This window comes from Aulonocara sp. 'chitande type north' Nkhata Bay, linkage group LG11, assembly GCF_057382095.1.
Source record: "Aulonocara sp. 'chitande type north' Nkhata Bay isolate Kocher_YH1m ecotype deep benthic linkage group LG11, A_spYH_male_GT1.1, whole genome shotgun sequence".
In the NCBI taxonomy this organism is placed as follows: Eukaryota; Metazoa; Chordata; class Actinopteri; order Cichliformes; family Cichlidae; genus Aulonocara; species Aulonocara sp. 'chitande type north' Nkhata Bay.
This window is the reverse complement of record NC_141354.1, coordinates 27,866,650-27,887,411: the sequence shown is the minus strand read 5'-3', so window position 1 is coordinate 27,887,411 and position 20,762 is coordinate 27,866,650. Positions and strand designations below refer to the sequence as shown.

General features: G+C 39.6%; 1 protein-coding gene across 2 annotated transcripts; it reads left to right on the top strand.

Moving 5' to 3' along the window:
- Positions 1-6,668: 6,668 nt before the first annotated feature.
- snx27b (sorting nexin 27b) lies at positions 6,669-19,064 on the top strand. 2 transcript variants are annotated; one of them, XM_086311717.1, is made up of 13 exons: positions 6,669-7,275; positions 10,896-11,127; positions 11,338-11,530; positions 11,921-11,985; positions 12,082-12,186; positions 12,277-12,355; positions 13,784-13,947; positions 14,037-14,126; positions 14,604-14,753; positions 14,865-14,993; positions 16,197-16,256; positions 16,353-16,415; positions 16,554-19,064. In XM_086311717.1, exons 1-13 carry the CDS (start codon positions 6,944-6,946, stop codon positions 16,596-16,598), a joined length of 1,707 nt encoding a protein of 568 aa, XP_086167843.1. In that variant the 5' UTR covers positions 6,669-6,943; the 3' UTR covers positions 16,599-19,064. The 2 variants fall into 2 exon arrangements, with proteins under 2 accessions (XP_086167843.1, XP_086167842.1); XM_086311716.1 differs by having other exon boundaries at positions 6,670-7,275; positions 16,353-16,401.
- The last annotated feature ends 1,698 nt before the right edge of the window (positions 19,065-20,762 follow it).

Below are 20,762 nucleotides of genomic sequence, written 5' to 3'. Positions count from 1 at the left end.
CTGGCCTTATTCATCTATGCATGCAATTACCTCATGTGTTGTGTCTGGGTGTTCAGTGTCATTGCAGGAAAGCATTGGCTCATCACACTTTAAACAGATATCCCTCACTTTGTTCTTCAGTCACATGTCACTGTCAGTCCTCCTACAGAGGATGTCTTATTAATTCAGAGTTAAAGCTTCATCTAATATATAATTTCTATGCTATAAATGAGGGAAATGAAAATGTTTGTCTGTATTCTTCTTTTTTTATGTATTTGTTTCAAAACAGCTGTATTAAACCATGAATGTGTCATGACATCAGACATCGCGAAGAATGATCAGAATTTAAATCCCAAATTTTTACCTTCATCTTGATGAACAAAATTTCTTAGTACTAGTATTTACTATAAACAGAGAAAGTGAAATTGGGGGGGCTATTTTTATGCTATTTCTCAATAGATTAATCCGTAAAGTATTTGACAGAGCTGCATCTCTTTTACCCTGTCATACATTAAGTTAAGTTACAAGTCTGAAAAGCTCTCGTGAGAAAGCTGCACAGTGAAAACAGGTTAAGCAGGACTCCTGTGTTCAAAAGCCTCACCCAATATAACTGACAACAGGAGTGGGATATCAAACGTCCACGGTAAGCAGAAATATTTTAGTCACTGAAATAAAGTTTATTTAATCTATCCATTCCCCCTGTTTGCTGCCAGGTGGAGCAAGTGTACTGCATATGTTTGATAGATACAAGCATCCACCACCACTTTTAGTCATGCAAGCAACATCAAAGTTAAAACATGCATTAATTTCTGGATCAATTTAAGCCTCCAGATATCGAATACTTAACATACCCATGGATTATCCAGTTTACTGTATAAGTGATCCCAGACACCTGACTGTAACTGCTGCATAACTATAAGTTGTGTAAGGAAAAACATCCCTAATTCAAAACATTTCTGAAATAAAATCAGGGTGAGATACAAATGGTAAATGGCCTGCATTTGTATAGCGCTTTTCTAGTCCCTAAGGACCCCAAAGCGCTTCACACTACATTCAGTCATTCACCCATTCACACACCGGCGATGGCAAGCTACATTGTAGCCACAGCTGCCCTGGGGCGCACTGACAGAGGCGAGGCTGCCGGACACTGGCGCCACCGGGCCCTCTGACCACCACCAGTAGGCAAACATGGGGTTAGTATCTTGCCCAAGGATATTTGGCATGCAGCCAGGAGGCAGCCTGGGATCGAACCACCGACTTTCTGATTAGTGGCTGACCTGCTCTGCCACCTGAGCTACAGCCACCCCTACAGCCACCCCTACAAAGACATAAGCTCTGAGAGTCTGCAATAATTTGTTGAATTTATGTTTCAGAGCAGTGGGGTTGTTTTTTTTTTAAACTATTTGCTACGAGGTTGAATAAAACTAAACACAGGTTTCTGAGCAGGGAAAGTTGCGTCCTTAGTGTTTATGTGGACTTTGAGATGTTGGCTCAGATAATCAATAAGTACTCTATTTGCATATACTTGTTTGAAATATAAACTTTGCCTCAAATTATAATTGCCCGCATGCGGTCTTACACATTAAAGCATGGATATCATACTTTTGGTCCAAAGGCATTAAAATGAAAGAGGCAAGCCAGAGAATATAAATGTCATGCTGATTTCGTGTGTGAATGTAATTAATTGGCACAAAACTTGTCTAGAGCAAACCTTAACATCCTGCTATCTATCTATCTAAAGACAACCCAAGTAGTTTTTAAGTGAAGATTTCATTTATAAAATTAATTACCTCCCCTAAACCCCTGGTAAAATAATGACTTAACTGTTATTAACCACATTTTTTTTTTTTTTTGGAAAGATGAGCTCAATTTCACTTGCAACACCCAGGCCCGTTTACTGCCAGACCTGTTAAGAAATCACTTAAACATAATCTGCTTGATGAAGCGAAGTAGGCTAAAAGATCTCAAAAAGCAACAAAACATACCATAATCTAAAGAAACTAAAGCACAGATGGGAAACAAACACTGACATTGATCAGTCAGGAAAGGGTTATGAAGCCATTTCTGAGGCTCTGGGACTCCAGTGAATGATGGTGAGATCCATTATCTCCTTGAGAAAACTCGGAACAGTAGCAGACCCTTCGCAGGATCAGCCCATCTCATGAAATAACTCCAAGAGCAGATGAGCGACTTATCCAGAAGGTCACAAAAGAACCGAAGAACTGTAGCCTTCACTCACCTCATTTAAGATCAAAGTTTATGATTCTTTTTTTTTTTAATGTATTTCAGTTGTTACAGACAGGACAGACTTGACTGGGGGATAGGAAGGAAAGAAAGACAGAGAGAAAGGGCACTTAAAAAATTCACCTGGATCACCTGTTGAGAGAAGAAAAAAGAAAAAAAGAAAAAACAAGCAAAAAAGAGAGCAACATAATAAACACAACACCACTGCAATAATCTAGTTAAGTGTAAATAACAGTAAATACTAAATATTGAATGCTATTGTGCAGCACACAAGACCGACAGCACACAATGTGCTTTGAGGTAGCAGCCAAGAAAAGTGTAGTTTGTGTCTGAGAACACCCGTGTGCACACGTGTGTGGATGAGCACGCTTGTATTCAAAAGGTTTCTCCATGTAACGATCTGCTTGAGGGTGTGGGGAGCCATAGCCCCATCCCCCAGGGCATGAAGCAGGCATAGAGGAGATCCAGGCCCCAGACATCCAGAGGCCAGAGTGTGAGAGCTCAAGGAGGACCGTTGGAGGGGCAACTGCTCTCTACCAAAAACTCCTGAAGGTGAATGTCCAGCCATCAATTCAATGCCCTGAAACGCAAGCTCACTTGCATCATACAGCAGGGAAATGATCTGAAAACCAGTAGGAGGTCCACCTCTGAATCGCTGAAAAAGATAAAAGGAAGGTTTTGAAGCTACCTAATTAAATCTGAATGAAAAGCGTTGGTATGACCTTAAACTGGCCACTCACGCTTAAAAACCTTCAAATGCGCCTGAAATGAACATTTCCCCAAAGTAAAGTGGGCCAAAATGCCTCCACAGTGACGTAAACATTGTCAGTTATCACAAATCCTTAATTGCAGTCATCATCAGGTTTCACAAAGAGCCTGGTAGGGTGGGTTGGCTTTTTCCCATAATAAATTAAATCATCATTTAAAAATTGCATTTTGTATTTTCTCAGGACATCTTTGCCTAATATTACTATAATTTTTTGATTATATGCAATCACAGCAATATGTACATTAGATTCCCCCTCGATTCTGATATCGGTAATACAGGAAACAAAGGAAAATGTTTTTGACAATAGGTTATGCATGCATGCATAAAGTACTGCCGCTAATATCATCCAAAGTGCTGGTAGAAGCTCATATCCATCCAAGATATAAGGTGCACTTGTTCCACCTGGAAGAAGTAAAGAGTAATATCTGCAGGCAGTCAATACAGCTGGCTGCTGGCAGATTTTTAAATCAATCAGATATACACAGCACACTTGCTCCACCTGGAAGAGAGTAAGGAGAATGCAGTCAAATTATCATATCGGCAGGAATGCCTTCTACAGTATGTCACTCCTCTCTGTTTGAGTCCATTCACACTGCCACGGTTCACTGTAAAATAACTAAACTATGAACTCGCTCACATGCATTCTGGCCTTACACTTCATCTGCTGCCAATTTATATTGAATTTGTGTCTTTTACATCACTGTGGAGGCAACCTTTGTGGAAGTTAAGAGGTTAAGGATCCAGTTATAAGCTTACATATATCTCACTGTTATTTGCTGTTCTATGTAAAGGCATCCAAACACTAACATAATATTTAAAATATAACCACTGGATGCCTCCCTGATTAATGAGCTAAGAAATGACCCCCTGCGTTGCACGTGTTGAAAAGCCAGACCATGTTTCCAAAAGCGATTTTATGCATTACATAAGCTGTTGTACAAATCAGGTTCTTTCATGATTTGTTCTTTGTGTAGAGATAAAACAAGAGAGTAAATGTCACAGCATTTATTTTGATTTGTTAATTGTCACTTCAGACAACGAACATCAGTTATACTCAAACACGGCGTATACATAATGTTATGTTTAATCTCAAGAGTCGTACATTCCTTGTTAAATGAAGGAGAAGTAAATAAAAAAGTAAAATGTTGAATAAACGTGTGATTAATCATTGTGCATTAGACCCAAATGTTCCAGTTAAAAGCATAAAATATTTGACAGACCTGGCTTAGCTGTTGTGAAGCACTCTCACTTTCTCATTGTACAGATTGCATATGTACAGCTGAAGTGTTTATCTCACAGAACCATAAATCATAAACTTTGTGAATTCAAACACGATATCAGAATATTGATCCAGCGTGTTAAAATCTGCCTTTCACTATCGTGTCCCAATTAAAGAAAGAAAAGGTTATATTGTTAGACATCAGATTTATATTTTTTTTGTGCCATTCACAGCTTTTTGTGATGGCACTGCATTTTGTCTACTTGAGACTCACTGTAGAGCATTTCAGTCATTTCTAGATTGGTTAAAGTGTTTTTGTCTTCAGCAGCCTGGAGTATATGCACTGAATCGACCTGCCTCAGCTACACTTGGATGATTTGTTCAAAATGTTAGATTGGTGTGATGGACACATTCTTCTGTGAAGCTGTATTTAAACATTTCTCTAACAGTCTGATTCAGCTCTGCTTCCTTCAGGACACACACTGGAAATCTTTGATACCTTGTGTGATACCTCTTTAAAAAAGAAACACATCTGTCTAGCAGAGGATGATCTGTTCTGTCACTACACTTTACACGCTGTCATACTGAGTCCCTTTAATGTCTTCTGACATGTACTGTGCTTGTCGTTTTACTAAATTTAGTCAGCTATTTCTATTCTGGTACAGTTTGCTTTATAGAGCTATTTTAATACATGAAGCCACTTATTGTATTCAGCTGTTTCACTTTATGTACTATTCATTTATTTTATTCATTTATTTTCACTTTTATTGTAGTATCTAGTTAGTGAGCTCTTCATTGCAGCACATTCAGTTTTTTACAGGTGAAATGCACTAATATATCGTAAGACCTGTTTAAACAGTTGGAGGTTGACAGAATTACAACAAATTGTGAATAAATAAACATCTTAGTGAGTAGTGGCCTGGCTGTGATAGAGGAGGATGTGCTGTGGAGTAAGGAGGAGAAAGGAGAATAGAGGATGCAAAAGGGTGCAGGTGATGGATGATGCAGCATATAAACTGGTTCAAAGGAAGGTCAAAGAAACAAGAGCGACAGGACAGAAGCAGTGATTCCCCAAGATGACTTTTTTTATTAATTTATTATTATTAGTTTATTATTACTGTATTTAACCAGGAAAGATCTAATGAGATTTTTTTTAAACGTATTTACAAGGGTAACCTGGATAAAAACAGCACTAAAATACACCACTCGTAAAATGTTATGAATTATAAAACATCAGTGATCTCAAACATATATAAACAAAAGAAAAGTCCAACAACAAGTTCAGCAGTGTAGTCAAAAAGTCCATCAAAACATTTACATGCAAATCTTTGGATATGTAAAATGTGAAGTATTTGTTTAAACTCACTCAGAGAAACAATTCCTTCAAATGGAGCTCATTCTGGTGCTGATTTCATACATAAGGGGAGAAGTACTTGAAGCCTTTTTTCCCCAACTCAGCGTGAATCCTTGGCATCGTCACTAAGAACAGATTTTGTGAATGAATGTAGTAAGATCCCAAACTTTTCTAGATAATATAAGGTGTAAGTAATATACTATTGCATACAGTGGCTTGCAAAAGTATTCGGCCCCTTGAACTTTTACACATTTTGTCACATTACAGCCTCAAACATGAATCAATTTTATTGGAATTCCATGTGAAAGACCAATACAAAGTGGTGTACATGTGAGAAGTGGAACGAAAATCATACATGATTCCAAACATTTTTTACAAATAAATAACTGAAAAGTGGGGTGTGCGTAATTATTCAGCCCCCTCAGTCAATACTTTGTAGAACCACCTTTTGCTGCAATTACAGCTGCCAGTCTTTTGGGGTATGTCTCTACCAGCTTTGCACATAAAGACTGAAATCCTTGCTCATTCTTCTTTGCAAAACAGCTCCAGCTCAGTCAGATTAGATGGGCAGCAGTTTTCAGATCTTGCCACAGATCTGAAAAAGTTGCAGACTATGTTTATATGAAACGTGTGTATACTTACTGCATTTGATGTATTTTAACCATATGTAATACGTTACAGAATGCATCACGTGTAATTGATTGTTGTTGATTTTTCCACCCCTTTTTTCCATCCTAATCTCATGAAACCTAAATAAATTTCTTTAGATCCGTCCCTGTGTAGTGTTTGAAAGGTGCTATATAAATAGACTTGCCTTTTGTAAATATGCCAAAAAAATGTAGACGTTTACAAAAAGGGCTCTTTTTGTTCTACAAAAAGGAAAAAAAACCCCACTGTAACTACAAGGATTGATAGTTTAGACCATGATTTAAGCAGTGACATGTGTTCTCAACATCTCAATCAGGGATTTATCAGTGAAATATTAAACAAAAGCGAACTTAGGAGTGATGAGTTTTCTTGTGGGGTCCGTGTTAAGTCTGGGAATCACATTTTAGGAGACTCAAAGTTACGGTCTGATCTCTTTCTTCACTGATTTAGTTTAGAAATTGCAGACTTCTGTTTGCTCTCGACACAATTATGTGCACTACTCAAGTAACTTAACGGTCAGTCTAAAAAAAACCGTCTCTGATGGTCGACATGGAACGCCTCCCGCGCATCCTGCTACGGTCTCGCGAATCATCGTAAGATTTCGGCTTTTTCCGGCTTACCTCATTCAGTTAGCTAGCCAAGCTGATTAGCCTGCTACTACAAGCTAATGTTTGTATGATATTTAATGTTGTAGCCGAATCTGATTGGATGATACAGTGAGTGCAGAAAAATGGCGGACGTAGCGGGGCAAGAAATTTGTTCCCCGGTCCCTCCGTCACCTCACCCTTCTTCTCGTAACGGCTCCGGCAGCGGTAACGTTACACCGGGCACCGGCGGCAGCTGCCAGACCGCAACCACCGTTACTTCAGGCCCGCGGCTGGTTCGGATAGTGAAGTCTGACTCCGGCTATGGGTTCAACGTTCGGGGGCAAGTAAGTGAAGGAGGGCAATTACGGAGCATCAACGGAGAACTGTACGCCCCACTGCAGCATGTTAGTGCGGTCCTTCCGGGGGGTGCCGCCGACAGAGCCGGCATTTCGAAAGGGGACCGGATTCTTGAGGTGTAAGTACTGTTTTTTAGCTTCTCTCCAAGCTGCTTATAACGTAAGTGATGAAAATGACCTGTTTCACTTTCCGGACGATCACGCAGTGAGCTCAAGGCAAACGTGACTTTATAGCATCATTCAGTCAAACTGGGAACACTAAGGTGCCAGTGTGTGCATGCACTGTGACACCGGTCCTGCAGAAGAGCCGTTCATCCCAATGAAAGGAGTGTCTGTGTGTGTCAGAGAGAAACGATCCGGGGATCATTAGAAATTCACGTCACACTGAAATCTATTCCTCTCATCCACTGCATGCCAGATATTTCCAACTCACTCCTGTGCACATTCACATCATCCTAAGCAGATGCAGTGTGGGTCATTTATCAATGAAACACTTTGTTTACACAAATCATGAATGGTAAACCAGCTCACATCTTTAACATCAGCATCACTGAATTAGATGTTACTTAGCACTGAGGATTATTGCACCTGGTTGATTTGGCATTGAAGTGTTCAAGTGTGTGTTGAACTGTTGTTGTGTGGAGTAACACACAGCATCAGCATCAGTACTCATGCTTCAGTGTGTCTGTGTGCATGGAATACCATGATGCAGAGAGGGAGGGATGCCTTGAGTTCAGTTCTGATTGGCTTTGTCCTCTCAAAGTCACTTTCTGATTGGCTGGCTTTTGCACACTGCTGTGTCAATGGATGGCCTGCAGTAACCTGGCAGTTTGTTGACCCCATTATTTCTGTGTGCCAGCATGTGGATGTGTGCCTGATCATTTTGTTATCATATACAAGATACCCCTCTGCTAGTATTATTAGCATGGTATATAGTGGTCATGTAAAGCTACAGTACACTTATTAAATTTACTAGCCACATAGTATCCTTCAAGATCAGAGTGTACATAATACATTAAAAAAAAAACTAAACTTTAACAGTGTGGGACAATAATGAAAACATGACTCAAAATGCAGGATCAGACAATGTAAAACTACTACTTAGAAAAACATGAAGTGAGCTCAGAAATCAAAGATTTAACAGGAACAGAATAAGTCAGACTCAGGTTTAGAATAACAAAGAAAACAAAACAGGAGTCAAGAAGACTAGAATAATAAAAGCCAAACAGCAACCCAAACACAAATATATGCACTACGAATCCTAACCTTGAAAAACCACACAAAAAAAAGAAAACTGGGACCATGGCAGCCTGAGGTTATATGAAGGTTGTAAGGTGGCACATAATGATGCTGAAATTAACCATTAGAAAAAACGGTAAAACCACGTGGTCATCGAAAATCCTCGGTTGGTGACTTAAATATTAGAGTTACTGTTGACTTTCTTTTTTCTCTGACCTCTGCTGTCAACAAAGCATTTCAGTTACTGGATGTCTGTTTTGAGATGCTTCTGCCTGAAATCCTGAAAGAGCTACAGTTTCTGAGTAACTCAAAACAGCCAGTCTGGCGCTAGCAGCCATGCAACATTAGTGACTTGATTTTAACCAGGTCCTCTTCATCGTGCTTAATTAACATGTGATTGGCTGGTTAAACATTTGCTAGTTTAATACAAGTAAGTAGTAAAGTGAGTCTAAGCACTCACATTCACACTGGAGTGGCTGCATACTAGCTGCAGCATGTCGAGTATTTTTATTTATTTGCACTTTTATAAACAGCTCCTCCTCTCAGACTTAAATTCAGTTTGTGTTATTTAGCATAATTATTTCAGCATTCTGTTTTATTATCAAGGTCATATATATTGTTTAAACACTTTTCAAGGTGTCAAATGCATTTTAATTTGGCCTTTAAACTATGTGTGAGGGGTTGAACATTTATACATGAAGTACAGAACACTGCATAGTGCATAAAGTCACCTAATAAATCCTTAAGCTGCAGCAAAAACAAAATGAACACATACTAGTAATTTCAATTATAAAAGCAGAACTAGAAATCTGTCACATGGGAAGGGTGTCTACTGTAAAGTGTTTATCATAGTCAAAAGTGCTGATAGTGGCGGTGCAAAGGCCTCTGTGTCAGGTCCTTATTATATCATCATAAAGCTGCAGGAAGGAAAGAGCTGCCAAAATGCTTGGTCTGCATTTTTTCTTGTAGGACACGTTTGCGCTTTCTCCCACTCCACCTGCAAGATTGTTATATTTGTGTCCTCCATATTAGTCTTTTCTTACTTTTACCTACATAATCATCATTCCCAGCTTTGCTATGTGTGCACTGGCTCAGAATGCCTTCTTTATGTTGAGTACATGTGTGTAGCTATTTTGTTCCACTGTAGGTAAAATAGAGCTTATGTTCATCGGGCTTCAACCCTCCATCTAAATGCCAGCATGGCAAACATAACAGATATGTATTCATTCAGTTGAAGCATTTCCTGCATTTCCTGTCCTGGCTTGTTACCATCTCAGTGGTTGTCTTTAATATAAGTTAGTGAAACATTTGTGGGCTTCTCACAACGTGCTTGTTTATAAAATGTGAATTAGGACACTCAAACCTTTTGCATACTATCACGCTGCCTAAAAGATGTCACCCTGTGGTGATGTGTTTTTTAAGTCAACTAAACCCTAGAATTGGGTTTTATTTTCTGCTCAAAGCTCGAAGTGTATCTTAACAGCATATTAACACACTTTATCCTGTATTTATCACAACATGTGTTTTCACATTAGATGATCAGAGCTCATCTATGTCTACTTAATGTGAGAATTTGCCCCCAAACCACTGACTGTGTTACATTTAGGTTATGCAAATATCATTTACAACGCTGCTGGCTTCTGTAGTCTTTGGAAAATGTTCAAATGAAGTTTGGCCTGATTCCTCATTCACTGTAATATTTCCAAGCTGTTGTTTAAGTCCTGGAATGTAAAACACAGAATAATTTATTGAATCTCATTCAGGCCTCGTTCAAATACCGCCTTTATCTGCCAGCCTACGCTGGAGCTTGTTTTAAAAGTGTGAGAAATATCCAGTGGTGTCGCTGAGAGCTTTTAGATGAGGCGACATGGTTTTGGAGCAAAGTTAACTACGGGTTAGGCTGCTACAGCTCTGTCATTCACTCCGTTTGACACAACTGCCAAAGTGCACACACCCAGTGTCGCTCACTTTCAGCTGTGCTCATGACATAACCAAAGGTCTCAATTCTGAAAGAGATGATGCAAAAGTTCTACAATGTGCGCACCAGTAACTCTTATTTGAACCCCTTTTTTTTTTTTTTGCTGTTTCCCATTTCATTCAATATTTTTATATTGTTTAGCAGTTCAAATAATTCTTGTTATTTGTGAATCTTATAATTTCATGTGTTAAACTTCTACCCTGAGAGAGAAGAAGCAAAGTACAAGGCACTGATAAATTGTCTGAATATAACAGCCCTGCAGTCATGAAGCACTTAGTCATTTCTCATTGGTGTTAACAGCATGCCGTCTGTGTGTTGATTCAAGTCTCTGGTAATTAAAGGCTGCTGTTTAGATTATTTGATTGCATTAATTTATAATTGCATTTTCACTATTGTATTTCCTAATTCAGTGAAAAAAAACTCTGTACTCTTTTATGCTTATGAAAAATAGAAAGTTAACCTTAAGAATATTAAAAAAGAAAATGCTTGCCACTCTAGTATATAAATCTCTTTATTCAACAGCAATGGGGTGAACGTAGAAGGAGCAACACACAAGCAGGTGGTTGATCTGATCCGGGCCGGTGAGCGAGAGCTGGTGCTGGCCGTGCTGTCCGTTCCTCCCCAGGAGGCCGACTGCCTGGATCCCGGAGACGACGGGTCGGCCCAGTCCTGTTACGACTACTCCGACAAGCAGGCAGTGCCCATCTCTGTTCCCAGCTACAAACACACTGAACTCAACCATGAAAAGTTTGTGGTGGGTACACTCGTGCAAAAACACTCGGATGGATAAAAATGTTTTTGTAGTTGGACGCAGCCAGTCACAACTCAAGGCTTATGCGATTGTTACATTCATGAGATGTTTATATTCAGGTCTATGAGCAACCTAATGTTCTGGATATTATAAATACTGTTGACTAAAGATCACCGCCTTTTCATTTTCATTTTTCCACTTTAACTCTTCCAGGTGTATAATGTGTACATGGCAGGCAGACAGCTGTGCTCCAAGCGTTACCGGGAGTTTGTGATTCTACACCAAAACCTGAAGAGGGAGTTTGCTAACTTTACTTTCCCCAAGCTGCCTGGAAAATGGCCTTTTTCCCTTTCAGAGCAACAGCTGGACGCACGACGCAGAGGCCTGGAGGAATATCTAGAGAAAGGTGAGGAAGAGAGGAGGAGAATCAGGCTTTCTTCATAGGGCTAGCACACAAACAGTTCGCCCACGTACAGTTGCCTTCCATATTGTTTGGAACAAAGATACAGCTTTGTAGTTTTGCTTCTGAACGCCACCACGGTTGATTGTAAATCAAACAAACAACACGTGATTATTCAGTTTTCCAAAACATTTGCATGACCTCTTTAAGGATTACACACATTTTTATAAACAGGACACCATTTTCAGAGGCTCAGAGTTAATGTGACAATTGACTGCTAAGCAGTTTTATGGCCAGGTGGTGAAGTCGCAGATGTCATTGTATAATGACTTTTATTTCACTTACACACACACACAAAAAAAACTGTATCTAATATAATGTGTGTTTCATCTGCAGTGTGCTCTGTCCGAGTCATTGGAGAAAGTGACATCATGCAAGAGTTCCTGTCTGAATCAGATGAGGTAAAAAAATAAAAATAAACGTGTCTTTTTGCCCGTTCCCCGCCTGTGACTCACTACGCTGTGTCTGTCTTTCTGGCTGTCTTTGCTGTGACCTAGAATTATAACGGTGTGTCGGATGTGGAGTTGAGAATAGCGATGCCAGATAAAACCACACTCACTGTCAGAGTTCGCAAAAATTCAACTACAGACCAGGTCTATCAGGTAAACCCACACAAACAGTCCTGTCCCCACTATAGCCACAACATTATTTCAGTCTCTCACTCTCATTCTGTGGCAATCTCTCACGTTCAGGCTGTTGTTATGAAGCTAGAGATGGACAGTGTAACAGCCAGCTACTTTGCTCTGTTTGAGGTCATCAACCACACCTTTGGTGAGTAAGGGCAGGTAACTCAAGCACAGGTTGCATTTTTGCTAAAGCATAGCACAAATGTTGCTGTAGTTGCTATCTGTGATCACTAACAAGTGACAGAAAAGAAAATATCTGTATGCAGCCACCTTTTTTTATAATCATCTAGAAGCAAATACCTTATACATGAATAATCATGCTCATAATATGGTTTGTAAGGGCATTTATAATGATGTCACATTCGTTTGACAAAGCTTAGTGTGTTGTTTGTGCCTAATTTAAAAAATGAAATAAAACTACAGTAGTAGCATTTCTGTTTAATGCACAAAGTTCTCTATGACCTGTGTCTATTACAGCAAGGACAAATGCACCACAACATTAGCAATAACCAGTTATATTTGATGAGAATGAAAGTTTTGTGTGTATCCACTAAAGTTTCAATTTGTTTCTTTCTTGCAAGGAATAAATCAGCAAATTCTATCCCCAGTGATGTGAAGAAAGCCATCCCCGTTTTATTTTTAATCAGCTGAAGAGCTGATAATTACAAGTGTATGCACTTGTGCTGTTCTTCCACACCCCTTCCACACCCACACAACACTTTTTTTTCCAAACTCTAGGAAGGAAATTGTTTAGCAGCACGAAGGAATCTTTCACAAGTAAAAAGAAGCATTTGTCTTGCAGTTCTAACATCAGTTACATTTACTTCAGTGTTTACTTTAGAATGTTGTAGTGTAATGTAAAGTTACACTCCTTATGCTGTAGGTGTAGATAACTGTGGCCTGATTTATTCTGTCTCAGAAGGCTCAGAAGCGTCATCTGTTTCTTGAAACGATCCTTAGCTTTGGTTTCACAGTAACATCGCTGTCTTTGGTTTTTGACCTTGCTTTGCCTTTCTTTTTTCCTTATTCGTGTTGCATTGTTTTGTATGGCTTGGTTACTGTCACAACATTGTATCACAAAGCAGAAAGTAACAAGCCTACAACCACATTAGCAGCTCGTGAAACTTTATTAATAAAACCTATTATGAAGAATTGTGTTTGTTTGTTTTTCATGCAAATTATCGTTATTTTATTAAGAACATTTCTAATGGATCGCCAGTCTTTTTTTCCCCCCGTAGTGCTTGTATTAAATTTCATGGCCATCATTCTGGCAGTTGCTGAACAAAAGACACTTGATTTACTGCTGTACAAATGTCTGTCGAACTGACTGACACACTGACAAAGAAACTGACCTTCCTGTGCAGCTAGCCTCACAAAAAATACAGCACAGGTTATGTGACTTTATTGACATATCCAATAAAATGAAATTATATAAACTTAAATGAAACCCTATTGATTTTTGGTTCATAGATGGTATCCATCTTTGTGGAAGAAGTACAGTTAAGTCTTAGGAGGTAGGATTTGTGCTGTTAAATGTTCTACAAATTTCTTTCATGTCTTCTTTCTTCTTTAGTACGTAAGCTTGCCCCCAATGAGTTCCCCCACAAACTGTATGTACAGAACTATACCTCAGCGATCCCAGGAACCTGTCTCACCCTACGCAAGTGGCTCTTCACCACAGAAGAGGAGATTTTGCTTAATGACAACCAGCTCGCTGTCAACTATTTCTTTCACCAGGTGCGTACACACTGTGTATTTGTCTGCTCTGTTTGGTATGCTTAGTGGATTTTGTATTTAATTGTGTCTCCTGTCTGACCTCGTTGCAGGCTGTGGATGATGTGAAGAAAGGCTTCATTAAAGTTGAGCAGAAGTCTTATCAGCTCCAAAAGCTGGCCGAGCAGAAGAAGATGTCCATGGTGAGCCTTTTATATACAGCACGCTACTGTTTGAGAGTAACATGCACATACAGAGACACTGTATTCTCACTATATCTGAGTGTGTCGTCCACTTTGTCACACTGCTTCATTCTTATTTCACTGAGTGATATACCACAGTGTAAAAAGGAAGTAGTCTAAGAGCGAGTGTGTCACAGACACACATTCTTGCCAGCAAAATGTGCTCGCTGAAAGTGAATAAGTGAGTGAGCATCAGTAAATTACCGCCAATTTGAAGAGATTAAAGCTGCTCCAGCAGGTAAATAATCACATCCCGTTTCTAAATCAGTCAGGCTACAGAGAATAACTGCACTCTGCTTTATAGCCTTAAGTGTTTTTTCACAGTTAAAAAATGCACCCTGCATCTAAACTTCATTCAGCTGCAGAGCATCCTCTTGTTTTTCAGTTTGTGAAAAATATTTAGCTCACATTGCCTCTTCTCCCTCTTTTTTTTCACAGTACCTGAGTTTATTGCGAACTTGCGAAGGCTACAACGAGATCATATTCCCCCACTGTTCCTGCGACTCTCGACGTAAAGGCCACGTGATCACGGCCATCAGTATTCACCACTTCAAGCTGCACGCCTGCACAGAGGAGGGGACGCTTGAGGCAAGGCCTACTCTTTGCTGTGTGTGTGTGTGTGTGCGTGTGTGTGTGTCTGCCTTTTCTATACCTCTTGTGTAACAGGGTGAGTGTACTGAAGCCTTCGTGTTGTTCCAGAATCAGGTGATTGCATTTGACTGGGGGGAGATGCAGAGGTGGGACACGGATGAAGAGGGCATGGCCTTCTGCTTTGAATATGCACGAGGAGAGAAGAAGCCACGCTGGGTCAAGATATTTACTCCTAATGTATGGATCACACACAGATCACTGCATACATATTATGTTTATTTGTTAATACTGCTACAAATGAAATAATTGTAAAGAACTCTAAAAGAAAAAGTTCAGGATGAGGAGAGTTACTGCTATATTTAGAAGGAACAGATCATGGTAAATGGTAAGTATGGTCTCTGCAGATATTTTATTGAGTAGACACCACTTGTATGCCTTTACAGTAAATAAGAGGATGACACAAGCAGCCAGTAATTTTTATTTTTTTTAAAAGTAGTGGCAGTAGTCAGCCTAGTTCACTTACACATTACATCATAGCAAACTTCCCTGTTTGTATGGATAAAATCAGCCAGATACACCTGCTAATTAACCAAAAAAAATGTTTGAAAAGAAGAAGCCCATATTTAATTGGAAATAGTACAAAAACATATCCGAGAAGTTGTACCGAATCTTGAAAAATCATCATTTTAAATTGAATTCCTTTAAAAAAAAGTTAGTACAGGTGCTTGTTTACTACTGTGTTACAACACATCTTCTTTCACCAGCTCTTAAAGCCTTTGGGAACCAGTTACTGTTGCTTTATAAAGTGTGCTTATGCTGAGATAAGTTAACCAGTTGGTGGATGTAAGTTAAACTATATTTACAGGCAAGTACAAGAAGGTGGTATCAAAGTTCTTATCAAACTCCTTTTAAAGAAAAGAAAGAGACTCTCATTTCTACTACTCTTTTAGAGCAGCGATGTTAGGCTCATTTTATATGGTGGGTGACATGCAATCACTTTGATCTCAAGTGGGCCGAGCCAGTAAAAATACAGGATAGATGTGTAAAATTAGAGAAAAGGGTATAATGGCTCACTGCACAGACTGTCCTGTAATTATAAAATATAATGGTTTTGTTAGTTTACTGCTGACTAATTAATATTTGAAAAACAGGACCATTTATGTCATTTAATTATTTATCTGTTAATTACTTTAATTCAACATGAAAGCTAATGGGGGTTGGGCAGTTTGTATCAATAGGAAAAGCTGTAAAACGTATTAAATACAGTTAAAAACTTCAAATCTATGCACTCCGTCAAATTTTCTAAAGCTGTTCAGTGAGTCAGATTCTAGTCTTCGCTGGGCTCATTCTGACCCTTGGGCCTTATGTTTGACACCACTGTTTTAGAGAGAACCGTATAAACGCCAGTCTAAATCTGTGCTTCTCTTTGTCATTGTTTAGTTTAACTACATGCATGAGTGCTTTGAGAGAGTCTTCTGTGAGCTGAAATGGAGGAAGGAGGTAATGCCCTTCTGCTTCTTTACAGAATAATCTGCTCTAATACAAGCCATTTACTTCTGTCCTGTACTTACGGAAATAATGCATCTGTGCCTTCAGGTGGAAGAGGAGGCTACAGACAAGGACAATAAGAACTGCAGTAAAGATGGTATGTGTGGCAAGGTAAGGCTTTGCCTGCCTCTGTCCAGTTTGATACCAGTGATAATCCTTTTACTTTCTTGTTTTGGTGTTTTATACAGTTTCTTTTCCTTCTGTGTCTAAGCTTGTGGTTTTTACCCCTGGTTTCTGTTTCTGTAACAGAATATTTTCCAGCTGCTGAGGCACAGAAGGGATGGGGGCACCTAGGAAGGGAGATCGTTACCTCGTAACTACATCGCCATCACCACCTCAGCTCAGTTTTGGCCCCGACCTTCCCCCCCATACCCACCAGAAATCAGCTGTTAACTACTCGGACGTCATTTAAACTCCATCAACTTCAACATGAGAAGCTCCTCCTTACATGCAAACCAACAAGCATCTGCTGATGAACACGTTGAATGAACAGACGCATAAAAAAAACAACAACTACAGACTTGTGTACCAGAACTCTCGAATCCAGCACATCGCGACCATGCATTAAGCAGAGCTCCGTTGAAAAGAAACGAGCTGCCTACAGAATCAAAGTGACGGATTCATGCGAGCCTTCCTCTTATTGGCAGGGACTTGAAGTGGAATGTGACGTGCAAACGATCGGGGTTTTGAACCTTCTTTTAAGAAGTCCTACTTGAAAAAGAGAGCTGAAAAGATTGGTGGACAAAGAAAGGAAAGTAAAAGTTGTTAGCTGCCCTCAGAAAGGGGACCACAAGATCACATTAATCACTGATTCGGAGGGGTGACCACAGGAAGACATTTAGCTTCTCAGTTTATGGATTAGAGCCTCAGTGTCCTGCGTCTCCATGCGTGTTATTAATATATGCAGAAAACCCCATCAGCTAAGAGAGAAGGGGCAAACCAGAGTCGAGCCCTGATAAAGTAAGTTACAGCTGAACCACGTCACATACATTAATTTCCATGTGTTGCGAACTGCATTTGCATTAATAATGTGACAAATGAGAGAAGGGATGAAGAACGCAGATTTTCTTTATAGGCTGTTTGTTTGTTTTTTTCATATTTGGGTGCATATCAATGCTTAGACATATGTTGCACTTTATCCAGCAGTATTATTGACCTCCAAATGTGCATAGTATAATGTAAAAGGGCAATAGATGGAATTATAATGGAATAAGTACAGGTCTACGTTTATCACTGACTACGGTGCAGTTATATACTGTGTGAGTGTGCAGAATTGTGCATTCAACTCTTAGGTAATCTTTTTAATGAACACACCATGCAAAATGTTTACGGCCATCGTGGAGCAGCGGTGATGCGGAGCTCCGCTCAGACACGTAACATCGTGCTTTACCCAGAAGAGGCAGCAGGGGTCCTTGTCCTCCTGCCGGCTCTTGAGCATGCAGTTATTACTTTTTTTTTCTGAGAGCTCCCACCGGATTTATAATGGGCCCGTAATTCAAATGGCCTTTCTATGCAGCACTATTTATCTGTGTAGCTGGTGCTTTGCTGTTGAATCACTTATTCTCTGCAGATTCGGGTTAAACAGGATGACAGTCTCCGAACAAAAAAGCGATGGCTTTATCCTTCGACCATTTGACAAAATAAGGATTACAGTGCGCAGCCCGTAAAGACATCCTACCAGCCGATGATTCAAAAAGGTAAAGCTCAACACTGTAATGCCATCTCTAAATGAGCCCAGTTCAAGTTCCAATGTAATCAAAACAATTATGCATTGAGCTAGAACCTAATTATTTGATGGTGCAATACAGAGCCTGACAAATAAACAAAAATTACAATTCATTGCGTCATTAAAACCTGGCGCTGCGATGGCTGAAATTAAACATTTATTATTGCTTAGTGCAATTTTGTGATCTCGCATCCTTATTAATGAAATCGTAATGTGTTGCACTTTTTTCATTTTGAAAGTTACCAGTGAGTCGGACAAATATTACATGGTTGTTTCTACACCAGTTGCTTTTACAAGGTGAGAGAAGAGTGGCATGTTCAGTTATTATTATCTTAATAGAGGTATTTTTAAAAATCAATATATTGAAAGCTGAGATTTGTTCTTAGGTTTAAATTAAAGCTTCTTCTGAGTCAACAGCAATTTTATAAAACAATCACATTATAGGTTGTAGAAACAGAATATGATGCCACTGGCTTAATAGCATTAATATTAAAGATATCTACAAGACAGTAGGGAGCTTTAAATTTACATCAGTGAGTCTACCTAAGAGTCCTCGTTATCGTGATAGCGCTGTTCACGGAAGCATTTTGGGGTGATTAATGAGCTTCAGCACACCTTTGTGAGGGTAGAAAGGAGGTTTAATTGAATGTGTTGAGCCTTGAATTGAGAGATTGAATGTGCAGTCTTAAAGGCTGAACACATTTCCCCAGGATTCGTGTCTGCTTACTGAACCATGTCTGACACAGTCGATTGTCTGGCATCGCCTGATCACCCCACCTTCAAGCCCATGGGCTCACCCATCCACCCCCTACACACACGTGCACACACTTTCTCATGCTGACTGAAGTTAGATGTCACGTACAGTTAGATTCGATTTTAAATTCAGCTGATGAGCGTCACACTAAGAAGGGGATGGAGAATGACAACCTACAGAGCCTTTGACATGTCGAAATGTAAAATTTAAGCAAGTGTTTGGTTACATCGCTTACTGTAATAAATTGTAACATATTCTTTTAAATAAACCGATTTATTGATGCAAAGTTGGTTGTTGTTTATTTGCAACTAACGTTGTGTGTTTGGAGCTGAGTCAAGGAGTGCGGAAATCACAAAGTAACAGACAGTCCCCACAGTGGGCAGAGCCAGATTTATCCTATAAAGTTGATTTTACACCTGTACCCGTGTCTTTATTCCACTCTTCCTCTTTTCCTCTTCTCTCCTCACCGGCTTCCTCTTCTTTCCCCAACTCCAGCATCTTATAATGAGATCTGGGAGACAATTACCCAACAGGCAGCGAGATAGCCGTTACATATCGACCTGCATCAAGTGTCTGCACCCAGTAATTAATAGGTATTGATTGCTGCTGGTGAGGTGGTGACTGAAAATTATCTTGGAATGGGTGAATTTTGAAAAGCTAAAAATCTTTGGTCTGAAAATCTGTCCTGAGAGACCTCGTGGAAGTATTCAGACCTGAGTGCTGATTAGTTTCTGAGGAAGACACTTCACAAAAGAATTAAGCTCTATTCTAATAGTAGATCCACTGCTGATGGGAGTGTACACTCATTTTCAGCTTCTGTGCATTTATTGCATGTGAAATTAGTTGTCATTTTGATATAAAAACATAAAAAGACCCAAGCGCTTCTCTCTTCATCTTCCCTCCAAGGAATTGCGTCTCCCTGCTTGCAACACACCACAACCGTGTTGTGAAGCTTCTTTTGATTGCTTGAAAATGCTTTTTGCACAGCTGGAGCAGTGCCAAGTGTTGTTCTCTGTTATAGAGAGCTTTTTAACGGCCTCCAGCATGAAAGATTACAGGCTGGCCTAAAATAAAAAGGTGAGCTGTTTCTGAAGGTTTGATCACCTTTTGTAAAATATTCACCAGCAGGCCTGAAAAACTTACTTTTAATGGGTAAGCATTTGTATCTCACAACCCTGATACATCCCACCCACATAATATGATGGCTCTGATGACTGGTGACATATAATGGAAAGAGTCACTTAGGTATTTAGCTAAATTGCTTAGTTTCAGTGATAATTTAAGTTCAGTTTTTTAAGTCCAAATTTCAGTGAACTAAATGAAGTCTTAAAATTGGAGGATGATACGGCTGGTAGTATTTCAGAATCTGCAGATCTAGTGAAATTTTCACACACAACCAACTCTAGGGTTTACAGGGAATGGTCTGAAAAAAAGAAAATATCCAGTGAAAATGCCTCGTTGATACCAGAGGTCAGAGGAAAAGAGCCAGACTGCTTTGAGCTGATAGGAAGGCAACAGTAACTAAAATAACGTCTTGCTGCAACCAAGGTGTTCAGAAGAGCACCTCTGAGGGCAGCACATGAAGTAGATGAGCTACAGCAGCACTCATTTGGATTTTACGGTCAGAAGTTGGTGTAAATACCATGAAATCGTGAATCCATCCTACTTTGTATCCACAGTTCTGGGTGCTGCCTGTGGTGTAATGATGTGTAATGATATTTTATGACCATCTTCTTATGGCAGCTTCCAGCCGGTTCACACACAATGTCACAAAGCTCAGATCATCTCGTGTTTGTTGAACATGACATTGAGTTCACTGTCTCCACAGTTACCAACACCATCTAATAGAGCACCTTCTGATGTGTTGATTCACATCATGCATGTGCAGCTGACAAATCTGCAGCAACTGTGTGATGCTGTCACATCGATATGGACCAAAGTAGAGCTGGGCGATATGAGATTTTTTCATATCACGATA